This window comes from Phocoena sinus, chromosome 5 (assembly GCF_008692025.1).
Source record: "Phocoena sinus isolate mPhoSin1 chromosome 5, mPhoSin1.pri, whole genome shotgun sequence".
Classification (NCBI taxonomy): Eukaryota; Metazoa; Chordata; class Mammalia; order Artiodactyla; family Phocoenidae; genus Phocoena; species Phocoena sinus.
The window spans coordinates 76,223,474-76,245,456 of NC_045767.1; the positions used below are offsets into that span (position 1 = coordinate 76,223,474).

Consider the following 21,983-nt stretch of genomic DNA (forward strand, 5'->3'; position numbering starts at 1 on the left):
TGAAAGTCATGGAAGTCAGACCAAACCTGTGATCATAGGTTAAACTGCTAATGAAAAATACATTCTAAACCTAAGGCTCTTATCCTTAATAAGGTAATTTTAAAATTACTTTACCTATAAGATACAGAACATAACGGAGGTATGGTACCTCATGCCACTTTTCAAGTTCCCATTGCCTCACTTTGGGACAAAAAGTTCTCACACAAGAATCAAATAATAATTTTAATAAAAACCGAGACATCACAGTAAGAATATAATTTTCAAACCGACATTGACAATATAGTTTGCTTTTTTTGCATTCTTAATGTCCTCTCTGACAAAGTACACTGTCCTAACCTCTGGGCTTAGAAAAATGCATCTGTTCTCCAATTGTAGTATGATTCAAGAAGAGAGAAAGAGCCAAAATGACCTCAAATTTCCCTCATCAGAACTAGAACACATCTTATACTTGAAGGAGACATACCATTTTCCAATTAGATGATTGCAAACTCCATTAATATAACCCTAAATTCTCAGGCATCAAAGAAACTGAAGTATTTGTTTCTTATCCAAAGTCAATTTATGCTCTTCTAGCTCCTCTTGGCATGCTTCCTAAATTGGGTATATTTTCTTCCAGGAGGAATTCCAAGATACCACTGAACAATTTTTTTTGCCTACAAATTAAACACTATTTGAACCTTACCTGGGGCTTTGGTAGAGTCCCCATAATTATGAAGCAAAGCTCCTCCAATGCATTGGATGCCTAATGGAAATGGGAAGATATATAGGCCATGCTTCTGCGTTATCATCATTTGCATAGAAGAGATAACCATAAAATGTTAGGATCACAAGGACATTCCAACCGTTAGGAGAACCACTGACCGAAACTGCCCGCCCTGGCCAGGCATCACAGTAACCACTTGCATGAGTTATCTTACAACAGGAGGTCCTGGTAAGAATGTGGAACTAACAAGCTAGTACCAACCGGAAGAATTCAGGAAAGGTCAAAAGGAGAGAAGAGACTCCAGCCACGTGTTACTGTGTCCAAGTTCGCTCCGCTTGCCGCACAACAGGCCAATAAATCGGAGACGAGGTGTTGAGGCAAGGAATACGACTTTATTTGGAAAGCTGGCAGACCAAGAAGATGGCAGACTAACGTCTCAAAATAACCATCGTATCGGGGTTTGGATGCCAGTTTCTTTTATAGCACGGAGACGGGGAGGAGATTAGGAAGTAAAAAGGCCATACGTTTTGCAATAACCCCTGGAATGGCCAGCCTCACGGAGGGGATGTGTTAATTTCTTCTTTCTTGCAGCCATCCACAGGTGGACAGGGTCTGGATGTTTCCCTGAACAAAGGCACTTTGGTTTAACATTCAGGCAGAGGGGCAGGGTTCCCCGAGGCAGGCCATTATGTAGAGACAATATCCTTTTATTGAACAAAAGCAATGGGAAGCAAAGGTTAAAGTAAAACAAACAGATCCAACATGTAGTCAGATTTGGCTCTTCCCTGTTACACATATGTCCTACCAACCTCCCAGTATCCCTCTCGCTGGAATCCATCTTGGCTGAGTGATGCGCGCGCCACCAGGAAGGACCCTGAGTCGGAGTGATTGGCCAGAGATAACCCGGAAACTAGCCCAATTACCATAAAACCCGAGACTGCAAGCCATGTGGCAGAACAGTTCTCCTGCTTCCCTCCCCCAGCTGCTCTCCGCCCGGGCTCCCCTTCCCAATAAAGTCTCTTGCTTTGTCAGCACATGTGTTTCCTCGGACAATTCATTTACGAGTGTTAGACAAGAGCCCACTCTCGGGCCCTGGAAGGGGTCCCCCTTCCTGAAACACAACTACACCAAATAGAATCCTTGTGGCCCACTGACACTCTGTTGGAATCCCTTGATTTCTCTCATGATAAAAACTTCGCTCCTAAAAGTAAAACCTTCCTTCCAAAGAGGAAAAAAAAAAAAGTTACATATTGTCTATATGCACTGATTAAGGCTTCCACTGTGGGTCCAGATACAAAATTCTCAGTATTGGGGGCTTCCTTGGTGGTGCAGTGGTTGAGAGTCCGCCTGCCGATGCAGGGGACACGGGTTCATGCCCCGTTCCGGGAAGATCCCACATGCCGCGCAGCGGCTGGGCCCGTGAGCCATGGCCGCTGAGCCTGCGCTCCGCAACGGGAGAGTCCACAACAGTGAGAGGCCCACAGCCCACCCCCGCCAAAAAAAAAAATTCTCAGTATTTGCTAAAATTCTATGAAATTCTGTGACTGAGAGTAACTAAGGCAGTGCCAAAAAAAGGATTATTCTTCCCAACTTGCAGCTATGTCTGAATCTACATGCCAAAGTGGTGAGCCTAGCTGAAATAGTATTCATTACCGGCTAATTTGAAAATCCTTCAATTGCTCGCAAACAATGGGAGTTTGGAGGAGAAGAAGCCATGTATGGTGCACCTAATATGAGTTCCTACCCTTCCAGGCTGCTGACTACATACCCCAGGGTCAGGTTTTTCAAAGCACCTGAGCACAGAAGCAGGGCAGGGCTCTTGTGGTTTGCAGCCAGCTGGGTGTGGTGAGAAGGAGCCCAACTGGACAAGCAGGGGCGAAACCCACCTTGCACAGAATTCAGCATGGTCGCACCAGGAGTACTTGATTACTTAATAAATACATATGGGACATAATGAGGAGCTGAAACCGTGTGGGAGTGGGGTAGGGCTGTGGAGTTGAGCGGCCTGCAACTCCAGAGCAGTGCAAATTCCACTTCTCCTCTTTATTAGCTGTGTGACCTTGGGCGGGTTACCTAACCTCTCTAAACTTCAGTTCCTGCAGCCGTAAATCGGGGATGACAACACCAACGCAGAATTCTTGGAAGGATTACGCGTAGGTAAAGCTCTTAGCACAGTGCCGCATACAGAGCAATTAGTTAACAATAGTAGGCGCTGAAAAATGTGTGACCTGTAAAGCTTGATTTAACAACTGCGGTTACTGCTAATTCAGAAGACGTGTCATAAAGGATTGCTCAGGGCCAGCAAGATCCTCACCCTTTGAACAACAGCACATGTTTAACAGGATTGGCTATAGTTTAGGGATACAGTTGGAGTCATGAAACAGCGTCTCTGAGCATCCCACCTAGCATGTCAAAGGCCTGCTTTGTTCTCTTCTATTTGTTTGCCTGCCCAATGCAAATTGTTGGGATATCTATTAATAGTATTAAATGGCTCATATTTAAGTAGTATTTCAATAAATTATCAAACATTTTCATATACATAACCCACACTTTGTCTTTAAAACACAGCTTGACATATACAGGATGGGAATTGTTATTCTCACATATAAAGCAAGTGAGATTCTAAGAGACTGTCACTTGCCCAATACTACACACAGCTAGGTCGTCTGATCTATAGGTATCCCTGTGTTGCACTGGTATTGACTGTTAAGCCTACGGTTGGGAGTTGGATGAGAGAAAAAGTAGAGTGTGAACACTGATACATCTTTTCTCACTTTTTCCCTTCAGGATTGGGTATGCAGCTCACCCCAGAAAAATCTAGAAATAAATCCCTGAAACTTCCTCTTATGGCCCATCTAGAAATGCTGAAAAAATACAAAATAGTTTTTTAAAAAATCTAGTGATACCATGTGTCTCTTAACTCAAAGAAGAATAAATTTAGTTATATGAGTGCCTCCTTAGAAAACAGCTTCTAAGCCAGCTGAGGCTTGGCAACAAGACTGAAGTTTGATAGAAGAAGTTTCAAAACAAATTGCATTTTCTCCAGCAACTTTTTACATGAAGCCGTTATTCACTGAGCTACAACTATTCTTTAAGGGTTTTTCTCATATGAGATTTTTAATATTTTATTTTTCATTTGTGGACCTTTTAAAGAGCCTTTATTTTCTATTTGGTAAAAATGTTTTGAAGAACTATTCAGATAATCGCATACATAATATAATAATAGTTAACAGGAAATTAACGATTTAAAAAAAAAATAGTATCAGTTAGTGTAAAAGGTTTCATAGTAAATTTACAAAGCTCTCCTCAAAAGGTGCAGCCTCCAAATCCAATAAAAGCTTAGTTTACCTTGATGGTGTTTAGATGAGTGCTTTAAAATTCATCCTTTTAATTTTAAAGACATAAAAGTGATTCTGAGGGTGTTCCTGAATTTCCAATGTAATGCAAAAGCTTGTGTGCTGATTAATATCCACCACATGTTACATATCCGTCAATGCTCCTCAAGCAATTTGAAATATCATTCATAAATGTTGTCTATTATGATTCTGGTCTTGCTTTATCACTTAATGCCTCTAACTTGCTGCAAGTGATCCCCTGCAGGCTGAGGAACCGGTCGAGGCAGGAGAAAGGCTGCTTCTCCACACCGGCCAGGATGACATTCTGGAAGGACTACGTGAAGGACAGGCATCGCGCCTTGGCCAGACCATGTAGGGGTTCGCCCCAGGCACACAGCTGACTGTGTTGAGAGGGTTGAGCCAAGAGCCTCTGCTGAGCCCTCTCCTCTGTTCAGGAGACTTAGTGATGCTGATTAAGAAAGTTAAGACACCAAGCCTAACACTGCTACACCTGCACTCAGAGACAGAGCTGCAGACAGAGGGAGCAGCGTCCAGTAGAGACGTGCAAGAAGGACACGCTTGTTTCCCACTGCTCGTGTTTCTGAGACTGCTGGGACCTGGGACCCTTTGCTGCCGCGCTGCAAGGCGTGAACCTGGACAGACCTCTCCTTGACCAACAAAATACAAAGAAACCATGTGGGACTAAAAATAAGTGAGTGTATGCACAGTTGGGGCAAATTATGAACAAAAAGATACAAACAGACCAAAAAACCGTACTGCCACTTCTCAAGAGCTGGGGGCCAAAAACAGGGTGTGGGGAGCAAAAGCAGGGTACAGAGCATGCTCCCTGCACTCAACACCACCAGAGGAGTGGGCCAAACACTTACGCCAGCCCTCCAGCCTGACCGCTGGACACACCCCTACCCTCACCCCATATAAGGAACTAGCTCGCCCCCCTCGGAGAGTGAGCAAGGGCACCTGTTACTCATTCTAGCTCCTCCTGCTGCAGCAGGGGCCCCAGTAAAGCTTTGCCTGAAGTTCTTGTCTGGCCTCTAGTCAATTTCTATTGATTAGGGAAGGCCAAGCACACTGGTCTGTATCATTTCCAGGTACAGAAGCTAGACCACCACTCCTCTCTCCCCAGTCCTCTTAACTCTTTCCCGTGGGAAAAGGAGTGAGTTACCTGACAGATGATTGAGAGGAGGAAATCGGGCACGCTCTGTTGAGCCCTTTCCTCTTAGAGAGCCAGCTCCCTGGCCAGTTGTTCTTGCCTGACTGCTGCCCCGTGGCAGAAAACCTGATTCTGGCAGGAGGCTTGAGTCACAGTCTAACCTCAGTTTAATTCTGGGGGTAGCTTTAGCAGACACACTTAGCAGCAGATCTAAGGCGGCCGCATTCACAAATTGACTTTTCAGTTACAATGATATTTTGATCTCCTAAGTCTGACTCTGTAAGTTCATCTCTCCATGGGTTGCAAACTCTATTGAGGGCCAGGATATTAGTCCCCCAAGAGAGCAATGGATTCATTATTTTTAATCCAACACAGAATGTGATTTTGAAATTAGCATTTTAATTTCAAAAATATGGGTATATTATCTGCAAATCTATTTTTCTTTTTTCTTTTTTTTTTTTTGCGGTACACGGGCCTCTCACTGTTGTGGCCTCTCCCATTGTGGAGCACAGGCTCTGGATGCGCAGGCTCAGCGGCCATGGCCCACGGGCCCAGCCGCTCCGCGGCATGTGGGATCTTCCCGGACCGGGGCATGAACCCGTGTCCCCTGCATCGGCAGGCGGACTCTCAACCACTGCGCCACCAGGGAAGCCCTGCAAATCTATTTTTCTTAGAGATAAAAGCCCTAGCACTTTACACCATAAACTCAGAGCACTCATTATTACCTGCAGATGATGTAATAATTTCTAATACGTTAGTAAGTCCATAAAGTAATGATGGGTCCAAAGGGAGAGATGGAGTATTTCAGCATGACACAAATGCTTACATCACTATGAAACACCTCCATTTGGAATTACCTGAGGCAGAGGATCCATGGACAGGAAAGATGAACAAGCATCATCTATCTGGAGAAAACAAAAATGCCAGTTACATCTTGGAAACAGAGAGAAGATAGCGAAAAATGGAAAGCAGATTTTACGAAGTCAAGTTACCTATGCAACATTAATTAAAGTTCCATGACTGTTCAGGACTCTGGATTTGGGAGGCAGGAGCCTTTTACACTATCTAAGGAAGTCCTGGAATTGGGATTTCCCCAAGATGCACCCCCAGGCACAGGGATATACATCCCCATTAACAGTCAGTAGGGATCATCAGAGCATAAAGATGCTTCAAACATTGAAGGGAAAAACTTATGGTATTATTCGGCCTGAGAAACCTGAGTAGTGACTAAAGAATGGCCTCAAAATTAAGGAGCACCCTGCTATGTGGTTCTTTAAATCTAATCATATCTACATATAAATCTAATCACATCATCTAAATTAACATGATAATAGCATGTGTGCTAAATGACAAAGAGTGTAAGTAAAAAGTCTTACACAACATGGGCCATCTTCCCGTTCTCTACCAAGAAGCCAGCATGAGAAAAGAGTTCTATTTTACAGTGAAGGTTTACTGAACTATGCTTGCCAACTAGCTGTCCTTGGCTTTTTGTTTTTTTTTTTACCAAGTCATTTAATTTTTATTTTATATTGGGATATAGTGGATTTACAACATTATGTTAGTTTCAGGTGTACAGCAAAGTGGTTCAGTTATATATATACATATATCCATTCTTTTTCAGGTTCTTTTACCATATAGGTGATTACAGAAGACTGAGTAGAGTTCCCTGTGCTGTATAATAGGTTCTTGTTGATTATCTATTTTATATACAGAAGTGTGTATATGTTAATCCCACACTCCTAATTTATCTTGAGGGCTTCTTTCTGTGGAGTTATTTTTTTTAATTAATTAATTTTATTTGTTTATTTTTGGCTGCGTTGGGTCTTTGTTGCTGTGTGCTGGCTTTCTCTAGTTGTGGCGAATGGGGTCTACTCTTCCTTGCGGTGTGTGGGCTTCTCATTGCGGTGGCTTCTCTTGTGGAGCATGGGCTCTATGCATATGGGTTTCAGTAGTTGTGGCTTGTGGGCTCTAGAACGCAGGCTCCATAGTTATGGCTCATGGGCTTAGTTGCTCTGCGGCATGTGGGATCTTCCCGGACCAGGGATTGAACCCGTGGCCCCTACATCGGCAGGTGGATTCTTAACCACTGAGCCACCAGGGAAGTCCCTCTGTGGAGTTTTGATGAGATGTTTAGGAGGCCTTGCCAAAGACCTTGTTTCCACTGTTCTGCACACACATTTGTGAAGCACTTTCTGCTGAATGTTATTACAAAGCTCTGCTGGGGGTACACCAGATCTTGGTAATGGCCTCGTGAAGGTTGAAAAAAGGATCCATTTCTTCAATTTTTGTTGCACATTTAGGGGAAAAGCCTTCAGAGAGAAAACTTGGACCCTCTGATGCTTTGATGTCCTCATAAGTAAACCTCACGGTGGGAACTCCAAGATGGTTGATGAAGTAACTGGCATCATCTTGCATCTGTACAGAACTGATATTTGTTTCTGGGCACTCATCTCTTCTGGAACAGTTGAAATTATTTTTCTCAGCTACCAGTTGCTGAAGAGATGGTGAAGCTACAGGGTAGAGACTTGAGTTACCGCTTACAGGACTGTGGAGACTAACATAAGCCACAACATTTTTCTGCAGAACCTTCTTGAAATCCTCTCCCCATTCATATGAGCCAATATTTCCAAAAGCTGTTCCACCCCATGAACAGAAAACAATAGTGCGGTCTGGTCTCCACCCTTTCTTGACTCGTAACATCAAGGCCCGAATAAAACCTGTGATGATGGCAGTGCTGCTGGCCCATTCTTGTCCATTACAACTGTATGCGGTATGATGATGGCTGCCAACTATGATATAACGGTCTGGAGATGTCGAGCCTTTTTTTGTTTGTTTGTTTTTGTTTTTGCGGTACGTGGCCCTCTCACTGTTGTGGCCTCTCCCGTTGCGGAGCACAGGCCTCCAGACGCGCAGGCTCAGCGGCCATGGCTCACGAGCCCAGCCGCTCCGCGGCACGTGGGATCTTCCTGGACTGGGGCACGAACCCGCGTCCCCTGCATCGGCAGGCGGACTCTCAACCACGGCGCCACCAGGGAAGCCCCGAGCCTTTTAAATATCCAACAACATTAGTAACTGTTTCAAATTTTGTGACTGTCTAAATCTGCATGCTGACAATTCTTTCCTCATTATTTGGAAGTTCTAGAGGGCTACAGGCACTGTGTGTGATTCTATCTTTCAGCGAAGAGATGAGTTTTGCAACGAGAGATGCTGAGATGGGGTGCACTAGTAGAGAGGTGAGGTTTGATCGGTTTTGTCTAAAGCTTCCATCTGCTAGTGTTGGAGGGTCTCCCGCAGAGGCAGGGGGGTGGCTGTGGCTCACCGTGGGGACAAGGACACTGGCAGCAGAAGTTTGGGGAAGTACTCCTTGGCGTGAGCCCTCCCAGAGTCCACAATTAGCCCCACCAAAGAGCCAGGTAGGCTCCCGTGCTCTGTCCTCAGCTTTTATCCTTAAAAGAAACCTTAAAAGATCTTAAACTGTAGTGTGAAATTTATACTAATCATTAAAAAACTGTGCTGAGAACTTAAGCACTAAGCTAGGTGTCTAGAGTTATCTATGGCATTTATTTCTTTGGCGGCCTTTTAAAATGGGACTGGAAAAAATGGTACTGATTCTTGTCTGTCTGGGATGATTTAGGTTGAGTCCTATTTATGGCATAACATCTCAGGGGCCCCCTTCTAGTTTCAGAATTGTTTGTTGAATTTAATTTAATTGTCATTCTCACACTAAACTGAAGGGGGATAATCATACCCTTTAGTCATAATTTCTCAAGCTCCTCTGGTTTCCAAGTTGAACATGAACTAATATATATAATTCTGTAATTTAGAGAATAACAAAGGTATACGGTATGACAGAAAAGCATACGTTTATGTCTCCTTTTTATGTTCACAGAACTTATCCTCTCTATATATCACAAATACTGGGAGAATTGTTTTATTCTATTTGTCCCTTGTGTCCATCCACCTGCTCCCTCTTCCATGCCATATAAACCCAGAATCATGGATACAAACACACACAGACAGTGGTAAACTTCTTGAGGGAAGGGGCTACCTAATGTGCCCAAATAAGTGTTCAATAAATATTCTTTAATTAAATTGCATTGAGTTTGTGGGGAAAAAAATAAAAAGAGAAGTCAATTGAGAAGGGAAAGCGAAAAAGATACCCTTTTAAGCTTCAAATTGTGACTAATGCTTTATGTATCACCCCCAAATGTGATTTAATTTGCTCTAGTAGGGTAGGAGGAAGTGGTCCCTCTCGAAATTGTGGTGATGTTTAGGTATCTGAAGACTTTACATGCTCAAGGGGAAAGCTGTCCACCCCCAGCCCAGGCTGCTCATTTGTATGAGGTGGCCGTGTCCAAGGACAGCGGACCCTTGAACTTCAGGGCTCACTAATCAGTGCATCAATATGGCTTGGATAAAAACATCAGAATAAGAAAAAACACCAATTAATCAAATTAGGAGATAACTGCAAAGCTTTTCAGTCTTTGTTCTCCTTTCTTTAAAAGGCACGGCTGCACTGCCCACCCACTCTCCCTTTGGGTAAGCATTTGTTCACTTCACTCAGCTTATGGCCCTAATGGTTTTAAGTGCCACTAATGCTTTTGAGAACTCTGTGGAGTCCATCGATGAACCCGTTTGAAAATGGTTAGGTCTCTGTATACGCTTTGAAAAGTATGTGTTTCTAGCATCTGAATAGCCATGTAATATTTAAAACCTCCAGCAGAAAGCTTAACTATATGTTCTTAGCATCTTCTTTAAGTATCTTTTTCTATAAAAGAGCGTACAGTGCTTTAACAGCTCCATTTGAGTCTTTTCCCCAGCATTATCATCTAAAAGTATTTTTTCAAAGATTTTCCTCAGAAATATAATTTCAAGCCAAACTAAATGTTTCTGTACTCTACATTAATATCTGTTTTTAAATTATTCTTCATCTTGCTTATATTTTTCTAGCATGTATTATGATATACTAAGGCAGAGGCCCTTAAAATAGTCTTACAATTTCTGTGCTATTTAAGACTCTTTAGTACTTGGCCCTTATCATCTGTCTTATCTTTGCCCTTATGTATTTTGTTAGGGGGTGGCTTAGGTATAAAGGGTATTCTCCTCAGTTCATAGCTTTCTATCATCACTGGACTCACTTTCTTTATCCTTTTATATTTCCATTTCATACTCCTATACCATCCTCCCATAAGCAGCTCTTCTAATGTATTTGATGTGTATCCTCTGTTTATGCTCTTATAAAATCTGTACTGCTGTTTGCTGTGCACATATGGTATTTTCTTACTTTTTTTTTTTTTTGCGGTACGCGGGCCTCTCACTGTTGTGGCCTCTCCTGTTGCGGAGCACAGGCTCCGGACGCGCAGGCTCAGCAGCCATGGCTCACGGGCCCAGCTGCTCCGTGGCATGTGGGATCTTCCCGGACCGGGGCACGAACCCGTGTCCCCTGCATCAGCAGGCAGACTCTCAACCACTGCGCCACCAGGGAAGCCCTTACTTTTCTTAACTTAACACTATACTTTAAGACCTCTCCCTGCTCCTGGATACCTCTAGTGTGTTGCTCCTAACTGCCATAGAGTATTTATAATGTGCATGCACTACATGTTGCCTACCTACTCCCCAGTGATGCGAGGCCGGTTCCCTCCACTCCTCCCATTACCTCCTTGTATCTGTCCTGCACATATGGTTCTGTAGGAGAATATGTTTGGGCTACATACTCAGGAGAGGGCATGCTAGACCATGGGGATATCTAGGCGGCTTTCCAGATGGCTACACCAGTTGACACTCTCATCAGCAGTGCATGGGGATTCCTACACCCTTACCTCCTTGCTAACGTTTGCCATTCTCTAGATTTCAATTTTTTGCCAGTCTAATGGATAGAAAGTGACAATATTTTTGTCTTAATTTTCATGTCATTGTTACTAATGGATTTGAGCATCTCTTTAGATGCTTGTAGGTCTTTAGGTTTCCTCTTTGTAAATTCTTCTATAATTTGACTATCTTTACCTTGGATTCCTGTCTTTATCCAATTAACTAGAATTTCTTAGATATTCTAGAAACTAATTCCTTATCAGTTTTACGCACTGTCAATATCTTCTTTCAAAGGCTCCTACATTTTTTCAATGGAGTCCTTTGTTGAAAGAAATCTTTACTTTTTTTTTTTTTTTTTTTTGCTGTACGCGGGCCTCTCACCGCTGCGGCCTCTCCCGTTGCGGAGCACAGGCTCCGGATGCGCAGGCCCAGCGGCCATGGCCCACGGGCCCAGTCGCTCCGCAGCATGTGGGATCCTCCCAGACCGGGGCACGAACCTGCGTCCCCTGAATCGGCAGGCGGACTCTCAACCACTGCGCCACCAGGGAAGCCCAGAAATCTTTACTTTTAATGTAATTCAAGTCATGAAGTTTTTGGCCTTATAATTTATGGTGGAAGTTTTTTATGGAAAAACTTATGGAAATTTTTTATGGAAAAACTTATTAAAATTTGTGGAAAGAAGCCTTTCCCTGCTCCTAGCTCACAAAGATGTTTTTCTAATAGAAAAGATATTTCCTATTAACTCTATAATTTTACCCTGTATGTTTAGACCTTTAATCCACCTGGAGCCCACCTTTGTATGGGGTGTTAATTTTATGTTTCTCTATACAGTGAGCCAGTTTCTCAACCCTCATTTGCCGAACAATCTGTCCTTTTGCCTCTGAATTTTAGTGTTACTTCTACTATAAGTTAAGTTTATGTGCACATGCATTTGTCTCAGGTTGTCTTAGGTTGGGTTCCCCCAGAAACAGACCTTGAGATAAGGATGTGGATATGAGTAGATCATTTGGAAGTTAACCCAAAAAGCACTGGTAGAAGAGTGGAGAAGTAAAACAGGGAAGGGAAGGAATCCAATCAAGGGTATGTTATCAAGCAGGTTACCGCCATTGTAACTGGGATCAATCTGCCTGGGGTACTCTGAGACACAATGCAGAATACATCTCAGAGTTATCCCACCTGAGGGGAGAGGCAGCTAAAGTATTCATCCACCAACTCTCTTGGGTCACCAACTGATGGCTATTCCTGTGGTGGGGGCATTTGGTCCCAGGCACTTCTGGTCTGTCCTGAGCATAGGCCAAACAGGCAGAGTCACAGGTGCTCGCAATTAGAAACAGTAAGTTTTGAGTGTGCTAGAATGGTGAATGACAAAGGGATATGACAGGACACTGACAGTGTCTGCTAAACTCTCCAAGCTCTAGTCTCAGTTCCACTGGTTCATTCATCTATTCTTACGCCCTCACCATACCTTTTTTATTAGTACAATTTCTTAGTATATCTTGAAATCTGGTAGGGCAAGTTCTGGCTCTTAGCTCTTTATATTTAAAATTTCCTTAGCCATTTGTAGACCTTTATTTTTCCACATCAATTTTAGGTTAAATGTATAAACTTTCCAAAAAGAAGTTAAGTGGAATTCTGATTGGGTTGCATTGATTTTATGGGGTTTACATTGACTCATTTAGGTAGAATTGATATTTTTATTACATTAAATTAATTGTTCCCTCCAAAAGCAAAGAACGTCTCTCCATATATTCACATTATCTTCTAACTCCTTTATTAAAATTTAATTTTTTCTCCATAAGCCATTGTGTATTTTTGGTTAATTCCTAGATACTTATAGTTTTTGTTGCCATTGTGAATGATGTAATATTTTCATGTTACTTTTTCCTAGTGAAAAGAAATGTTATTGATTCTTGTATATTGGTATTATATCCCAAACTCTTCTGAATTCTCATCTTAGCTCTAATAGTTTAAGAGCGAGCAATGTATTAATGTAATTCATCATGATTATAGATTAAAGGAGAAAAGGCATATTGCTTATCTCAATATTGGTGCAGATAAAATATTTGATTAAGTTCACATTTTATTTAGGATTAACGAAACTCTTAGGAAGATAGGAGAAGAATAGAAGTTCCTTAACTAGGTAAAGGTTATATAACAAAATTCTAGAGCAAATTTATACCCTATGGAGAAGCTTTAGTTACATTTATTTGTATAACATAGTACTGGAGGCCTTTGGCCAATGATTAGAAGGAAAGAAGAAATTGTTTCTTCAGTGCTTATTGTATTACTATAGCACCTTTTTGGCATCAGATGTTTTTCTAGGAATTTATTCATTTCATCTAAGTTTTCAAAATTATTACCATATAACTGTCCATAATGCTTTGGCAGGGGTAATAGCTTATTGAAATATAATTCAGATTCTGTACAATTCGCCCATTTAGAGTGTACAATTCACTAGTTTTTTTTTTAAGCTTTTATCCCATTTATCTAGAAAGAAAATAACAGCTTGATATAATAGCCTTCTAGAGAATATATATGTACACACAGAAATTAGGCTTGTGGGTCAGGATAAATGTCTGAATTTAACCCTGATGGTAGCAAGAATTAGCTTGCCTCAGATGAAGGCTATAACTCAACTAGTTAGAGCAGAGAATACCTTAAGGTAGTAGAACAGCTGCCGCTTCCCAGCGCCCTTCTTTTCTCTCCCTGAGATATGCCCTAAATCTGTGGGTTTATGGGACTAACGCAGGATGGGAGTCCCATCAGATTAGAGGGGCACTGAGTCTCCTCAATCTGTTTTTTTCTTTATCAGTTTAGAGGGTGATGTCATTGATAGGTAAAGCAGTAAATCTATACTCTAACTACCTTGTTACTGGACCTAAAGTTCATGTTTTGAATACAGACCTTCAAACTGAACCACAGAATATATGAACTCTCTGGTTCAGAGCTACAAATAACAAGGGGTCTTTCCATAGGGCCTTTACAGCCACAGACTTTTTAAATTACAAGTCATGACCCACCATGGTCCATCCCTTAGTTGATAACTTTTGTCTAGACCAGTATGATGACTCCAGACCAACATGACACAATTCACTAGTTTTTAGTGTTATTTACTGAGTTGTGCAAACTTTGCCAGTCAATTGTCCATAATACTTATTTAAAACATTTAAAAATTTTTTTGTTTTTTATTAATTTTTATTGGAGTATGGTTGCTTTACAACCATATGGTATGTAAACCATATGGTTGCTTGTGTTAGCCTCCACTGCACAACAAAATGAATCAGCCATACACATACAGATATCCCCTCTCTTTTGGACTTCCCTCCCATTTAGGTTACCACAGTGCATTAGGTAGAGTTCCCTGTGCTATTACAGTATGTTCCCATCAGATGTGTATTTTATACATAGTATCAATAATGTATATGTGTCAATCCCAGTCTCCCAATTCCTCCCACACCACCACTTTCCCCCTTGGTATGGACGGATAAAGAAGATGTGGTACATGTATACAATGGAATACTACTCAGCCATAAAAAGGAATGAAATTGGGTCATTTGTAGAGACACGGATGGACCTATAAAGTGTCATACAGAGTGAAGGAAGTCAGAAGAAGAAAAGCAAATATCGTATAAAACATTTTTTAAATCTCTCTTTTTCTTGGTGATCTACCCTTTTTCAGTGTATGTCTTTTTTTATCTTTATCTTCTCCTCTGCCTTTTTAAGTCAGTACTGCCAGTACTTATTAACATTTTGAAAGAACAAACATATGATTTTGTTAATATTGTTGAGTTTTTCTCTCCTCTCTCTTTTTAATATTTATTTCTGCCCATATTTTTATCATTTACTTCATTCCTGTTTCTTTGAATTTTCTCTGTTGTTCTTTTCTCCCACATTTTTCAGTTGAATGCTACGCATATTTGTTTTTAAATTTTCTTTTTTCCTGATAAATATATATGAAGTTAAAATTCCTTTCTAGTTACTGTTTTAGTTGTAGCATACAAATTTTGACTCATAATATTTTTAATGTCATTCTTTTTCAGTCTAGGGCTATTTACCGAAATTCCACTTATTTTCCTAACAGATGGGATATTTAAGTTATACTTTTGTTAATAGTTTCTAACTTTATTGCATTATGATTGCAAAACATTTAAAATGGATCCTAAGTGATGAAAACTTTCTTTGTCTTCTAAGACATGGTCTGTTTTTTTAAAATGCCCCAATTATTCTCAAAAAGAATGTTCATACTGTTTAGTACAGGTTTTTAAAAATATTTCTAGTAGTTCAAATTCAAATTTATTAATTGTATTGTTGGGTCTTTGACATATCTACTTGTGTGCTATTTGCTTTAACTATCAGTTTTGAGAGAGGAATATTAAAATATCCAACTACAAATGTTCATTTATCTATTTTCCCCTGAATTTCTATCAACTGTTAAATAAATTTTGAGATTGTTCTGTTAATATATATTAATGATGGCTGTACCTTTTTGCTCTGTTGTTCTTTTATCAGCGTATAAGATCCTGCTTTGTCTGTTAAAATGGTTTGTGCATTCGAATTCTATTTTATCAGATATTAAGACTGCTACTACAATTTTCTTGCAGTTTATATTTGCTTGGTATGTCATTTTCCATTCTTAGCCATTTTTTGTTTTCTGCTTTCAGTGTGACTCTTACAGAGATCATATTGCTAAATCTGTTTTTAAAATCCAGCCTGAGAATCTCTTTTAAGGGGTGTAGTTTAGCACATTCATATTTATTATAATTACTCTATTATTAGGACATATTTCTGCCACCTTAATTTACCACTTACTGTATTTTTGGTTTCTTCTTCATCTTTCCTTCTTTCACTTGATAAAGAGAATAATTCTGAATTCAGAATGTCAGTAAAATCACAGTTGTCCCAAAGCTCAATTACATTATTTCACTTCACCATGATAATTTTAAAAAGGGTAAAGTTTCCACTAGTTTGCGTAAGGATAATTCTTTACCTCATTCCACAATTGTAATTCTTGTTCCAGCTGAAATCCTTGAGGCAATATTGGAGCACCTAAAAATAAAGTTTTGGATGATAAAGTTTTGATTTACTTTTGGATGATATTTCTCATTTTTCACTGTACATCACTACCCTCCTATTTCAACTAGATATTTCAACATCTGACTTAGTATAAAGAGACATAATTATTAAATAAACCTTAAAACATTACAAAGACATTACTCTCAAGGGTGAATTTCTTATATGTCTACACAAAAACTTGTACATGAATGCACATAGCAGCATTATTCATAATAAGCTCAGAGCAGAAACAATGCAGATGTCCATCACCTGGTAAAGAGATAAACAAAATGTAGTACATCCACACAATAGAAAATTGTTGGCAATAAAAAGGAATGAACTACTGATATATGCTTCAACAGAGATGAATCTCAAACATATCATGCTAAATCAAATAAGCCAGATGCAAAGGATCAAATACTGTATGAATCCATTCATATGGAATGTCCAGAGAAGGCAAACCTATAGTGATAGAAAGACTAGTGGTTGCTTGGGGCTGATGGTAGGAATGCGGATTGACTGCAAATGGACATAACAGATATTTGGGGGGTGATGGAAAATTGTGATAGCTGCACAACTTTTTTTTTTTTTTTTTTTTGGTGGAGATGAAACAATACCTTATTTGTTAAGGAGGAGTAAAAGTACAAAAAGGCTTATACGACAGAACATAAAAAAGTGAGAAATCCATTGTACTTAATTCAGAACACTTGAATAATCATCTATGCCACTATGTATGAATAATGCAGGGGCAGAAATTTATTACAGACACATATACTTTGGTTTGGATTTAGTGCTGGACCTTGTTTGACTTAAATCTTGTAAAGAATGATATTCAACTAACTGAAATAACATTTTTCAAGTAAGACAATGCCTCCAGGGTATTGCCAGTGTGATCCTGAAACAGAATTAGGATGATGAAGAATCAGATAAAATTTATGCAAATGGTATGATGTTGTAGCACGTTAACTATGATGAGTGAGGATCTTTTTTTCTTCTGCTTTTTTTCTTCCCAGTTTTATGAAGATGTAATTGACGTACAGCACTGAATAAGTTTAAGGTATACAGCATAATGATTTGACTTACAGATATTGTGAAATGATTATCACAATAAATTTAGTTAATTACCATCACCTCATATAGATACCAAAAAAAAAAAACAAACGTTTTTTTCCTTGTGATAAGAACTCTCAGAATACACTGTCTTAACTTTCAAATATACCACAGAGCAGTGTTCACTACAGTCATCATGTTGTATGTTACAACCCTAGTGCTTACTCATCTTATAACTGGAAGTTTGTACCTTTTGATCACCTTCATCCAAACTTATCTTACCATAAATCACAAATTAATTTAAGTTAAAAGACAAATGAAAACTTCCAAAATGTATGAAACATATTTAATAAAATGTGATGGTAAATATCCTTATAATATAGAACTCTTTCAAATCAATACAGAAAAGAAAATATTAATAGGCAAATGACTGCCCAACTCCTTAAGTCTACTTAAAAATCACTGAGTTGCAACATAATAAAGGCCATGTATGACAAACCCACAGCCAACATCATTCTCAATGGTGAAAAACTAAAACCATTTCCACTAGGATCAGGAATAAGACAAGGTTGCCCACTCTCACCACTGTTATTCAACATAGGTTTGGAAGTTTTAGCCACAGCAATCAGAGAAGAAAAAGAAATAAAAGGAATCCAAATCAGAAAAGAAGTAAAGCTGTCACTGTTTGCAGATGACATAGTACTATACATAGAGAATCCTAAAGATGCTACCAGAAAACTACTAGAGCTAATCAATGAATTTGGTAAAGTAGCAGGATACAAATTAAGGCACAGAAATCTCTTGCATTCCTATACACTAATGATGAAAAATCTGAAAGAGAAATTAAGGAAACACTCCTATTTACCACTGCAACAAAAAGAATAAAATACCTAGGCTAAGGAGACAAAAGACCTGTATGCAGAACACTATAAGACACTGATGAAAGAAATTAAAGATGATACCAACAGATGGAGAGATATACCATGTTCTTGGATTGGAAGAATCAACATTGTGAAAATGACTCTACTACCCAAAGCAATCTACAGATTCAATGCAATCTCTATGAAACTACCACTGGCATTTTTCACAGAACTAGAACAAAAAATTTCACAATTTGTATGGACACACAAAAGACCCCGAATAGCCAAAGCAATCTTGAGAAACAAAAACGAGCTGGAGGAATCAGGCTCCCTGACTTCAGACTATACTACAAAGCTACAGTAATCAAGACAGTATGATACTGGCACAAAAATAGAAATATAGATTAATGGAATAGGCTAGAAAGCCCAGAGATAAACCCATGCACCTATGGTCACCTTATCTTTGATAAAGGAGGCAAGAACATACAATGGAGAAAAGACAGTCTCTTCAATAAGTGGTGCTGGGAAACCTGGACAGCTACATGTAAAAGAATGAAATTAGAACACTCCCTAACACTATACACAGAAATAAAAATGGATTAAAGACCTAAATGTAAGGCCAGACACTATCAAACTCTTAGAGGAAAACATAGGCAGAACACTCTTTGACATAAATCACAGCAAGATCTTTTTTGATCTACCTGCTAGAGTAATGGAAATAAAAACAAAAATAAACAAATGGCACCTAATGAAACTTAAAAGCTTTTGCACAGCAAAGGAAACCATAAACAAGACGAAAAGACAACGCTAAGCATGGGAGAAAATATTTGCAAAGGAATCAACGGGCAAAAGATTAATCTCCAAAATATATAAACAGCTCATGCAGCTCAATATTAAAAAAAAAAACAACCCAATCCAAAAATGGGCAGAAGACCTAAATAGACATTTCTCCAAAGAAGACATACAGATGGCCAAGAAGCACATGAAAAGCTGCTCAACATCACTAATTATTAGAGAAATGCAAATCAAAACTACAATGAGGTATCACCTCACACCAGTTAGAATGGGCTTCATCAGAAAATCTACAAACAACAAATGATGGAGAGGGTGTGGAGAAAAGGGAACCCTCTTGCACTGCTGGTGGGAATGTAAACTGATACAGCCACTATGGAGAACAGTATGGAGGTTCCTTAAAAAACTAAAAAGAGAATTACCATATGACCCAGCAATCCTACTACTGGGCATATACCCAGAGAAAACTGTAATTCAAAAAGACACATGCACCCCAATGTTCATTGCAGCACTATTTACAATAGCCAGGTCATGGAAGCAACCTAAATGCCCATCGACAGACGAATGGATAAAGATGAGGTGGTACATATATACAATGGACTATTACTCAGCCATAAAAAGGAACGAAATTGGGTCATTTGTTGAGATGTGGATGGATCTAGAGACTGTCATACAGAGTGAAGTAAGCCAGAAAGAGAAAAACAAATATCATATATTAACACATATATGTGGAACGTAGAAAATGGTACAGATGAACTGGTTTTCAAGGCAGAAATAGAGACACAGATGCAGAGAACAAACGTATGGACACCAAGCGGGGAAAGCAGCTGGGGGTGTGGTGGTGGTGGTGGGATGAATTGGGCGATTGGGATTGACATGTATACACTGATGTGTATAAAATTGATAACTAATAAGAACCTGCTGTATAAAAAAAGAGAAAACCCGTTTATTAGGTTTATAGACATGTGTGCAATTAAAAAAAACAAACACTACTGTTACCTGGAAAAAAAAAATTGACCAACTCAATGAAACCTTGTGAATACAGTGTTAAAAAGTATAACTATGGGGCTCCCTGGTGGCGCAGTGGTTGAGAGTCCGCCTGCCGATGCAGGGGACACGGGTTCGTGCCCCAGTCCGGGAAGATCCCACATGCCACGGACCGGCTGGGCCCGTGAGCCATGGCCGCTGAGCCTGCGTGTCTGGAGCCTGTGCTCTGCAACGGGAGAGGCTACAACAGTGGGAGGCCCGCGTACCGCAAAAAAAAAAAAAAAAAAGTATAACTATGAATCATAAAATTTTTTTTTTTTTTTTTGAATCATAAAATTTAAATTTAGTATGAAAAGAATGGAAAATTATATTGAAGCTATGTGGAACTATGTTTATAGACAACAGGAAGAGAAAATAAAAATGTAAATATTGCTTGATAGGATAATGAGATTAGAGGTGGTCTTAAATTTTTCATTGTTATGCTAATATAATACCTTTATAAAAACTAAAAATCGTCAAACAACACATTTTTAAAAAATTGTGGTAAAATATACAAAACAAAATTTATCATTTTAACCATTTTAAAGTGGACAGTTCAGTGATATTAAGTCAACAAATTTTTAAAACTTTCAGATGGCACCTGAATAAAAGATGTGTTGTCCATTGGTGATTTTAACCTATCTGGAATAGAACTAAAGTCACCACAAAACTTTTTCTGGGAAATTGGCAGATCATAAACATAAAAAATTTATTTTGCTTTATATTAAACCTTATCGTTTTACTGCTTCAAAATTCAAATTTACTCACAAGAAAGAGTCAGTTTCATATTAGATTTGGTTTCACAAATGCTGCTCCTGCTATTCATTCTTATCACCAGAAAAAAAAAGACTATTTGTGACTAATGATAATATGCTCCAGAAAATAAAGAGTTAAGGTCTCTTAGAAACAATACAAATGCTATCAGTAGAAGTAAATTATAGCAAATTTATATATTCAGGAGAATGTGAAACTTATACCACTGATTGTTAAAGGGTTTTAAAAGCTTTTTATTACATTTGGTAACAAAATTATAGGCTTAGTTGTAAAATCCAGGGTTAACTAACATTGGGAAAATTAACTATACATTACAGTAAACATTTAGAAAATGTTTTTCTAAAATGTTCAATCTAGGTCAATAAAATTGTCTGTAGAAGTAAAAATAATAATAAAATAAAATAAAATAAAATGTATCATGTCCTTTAACTTTCATACCAACCTTTTAAGTTAGCTATTCTACTTATTCCCATTTTAAGATGAGGAAATTGAAGGAAGGAAAGATTAAGTAATTTGTCTCAGGTCACCAAAATATATACATGGCAGAAGCAGATTTCAAACCAGACTCCAAATCCTGACAGATTTTTTTTTCTAATTCTACCACTTTTCAGATGTCTTGCCTTGAGTGCACAAACATTTGTGCTAGTATTTAATCTATGTTCTAATAATAGTAATAGTATTTCGCCACATTTTCTGTACCCAGCATTAGAAGTAACTTACAGGGGTCATGTAGTCCATAGTAGAGAGGTGATCTGTTTGAATCCCCTTTCATGGGACAGCTATGCAAGGTGGACAAATGAACTTATACACTTCTCAATTAAATATTTCCCATCCTAGCACAAATGTATATCCCCAAGTCACTGTTGTCTGGTGGATATTACTCTGAGCTGATTCTGTTTTCAGGAGGGGATAAAGCTGTGCTTCTCAAATTTTCCTGCAAAACACCTGGTGATCTTACTTAAATGACCTTCTGATTCAGTCATTCGGGGACAGGCCCAAGAGTCTGCATTTCTAGCAAGCTTCCCGGTGATACTGATGCTGCTGGTCCATGAATAACTGTGAATAGCCAGGGGGAGTGAGCACCGCATTGTAGAAAGAAACAGAGGATGCCTCTTATTTGACAGAACTAGGGAGCTCAAATAAACATTTTAGGGGTAACCTTTTTAACAAGTCTGAATATTTCCAAAAGGGGTATATGAATGTTGTCATGAAAAAAAATCTAAAATCCATAGGCCCATTCCTTACAGCTTGGATGCATTACTCATCTGTTTTTACTAAGAGTGCACAGCTTTGAAAAATAGGAAGGTAAAAGAAAGAGGAATGGAGGGAGAGAGCAGTATTTGATTGAAGAGAACCAGAGTCAAGTATGATGCAGGGAAATGCACAAAGAATTCCACGTGTTGGATTCAGTC

The 21,983-nt window shown here is 39.2% G+C and overlaps 1 protein-coding gene across 2 annotated transcripts in view; it reads right to left on the reverse strand.

Moving 5' to 3' along the window:
• NMU (neuromedin U) overlaps positions 1-21,983 on the reverse strand; it is a 38,981-nt gene that overhangs the window by 13,781 nt on the left and 3,217 nt on the right. For both annotated transcript variants that reach the window (XM_032632881.1, XM_032632882.1), the window contains exons 2-4: positions 16,005-16,063; positions 6,067-6,114; positions 683-742 (exon numbers count right to left, since the gene is read on the reverse strand). In XM_032632881.1, the coding sequence (XP_032488772.1) occupies positions 683-742; positions 6,067-6,114; positions 16,005-16,063 (167 nt within the window). The remainder of the gene's footprint in view (positions 1-682; positions 743-6,066; positions 6,115-16,004; positions 16,064-21,983) is intronic.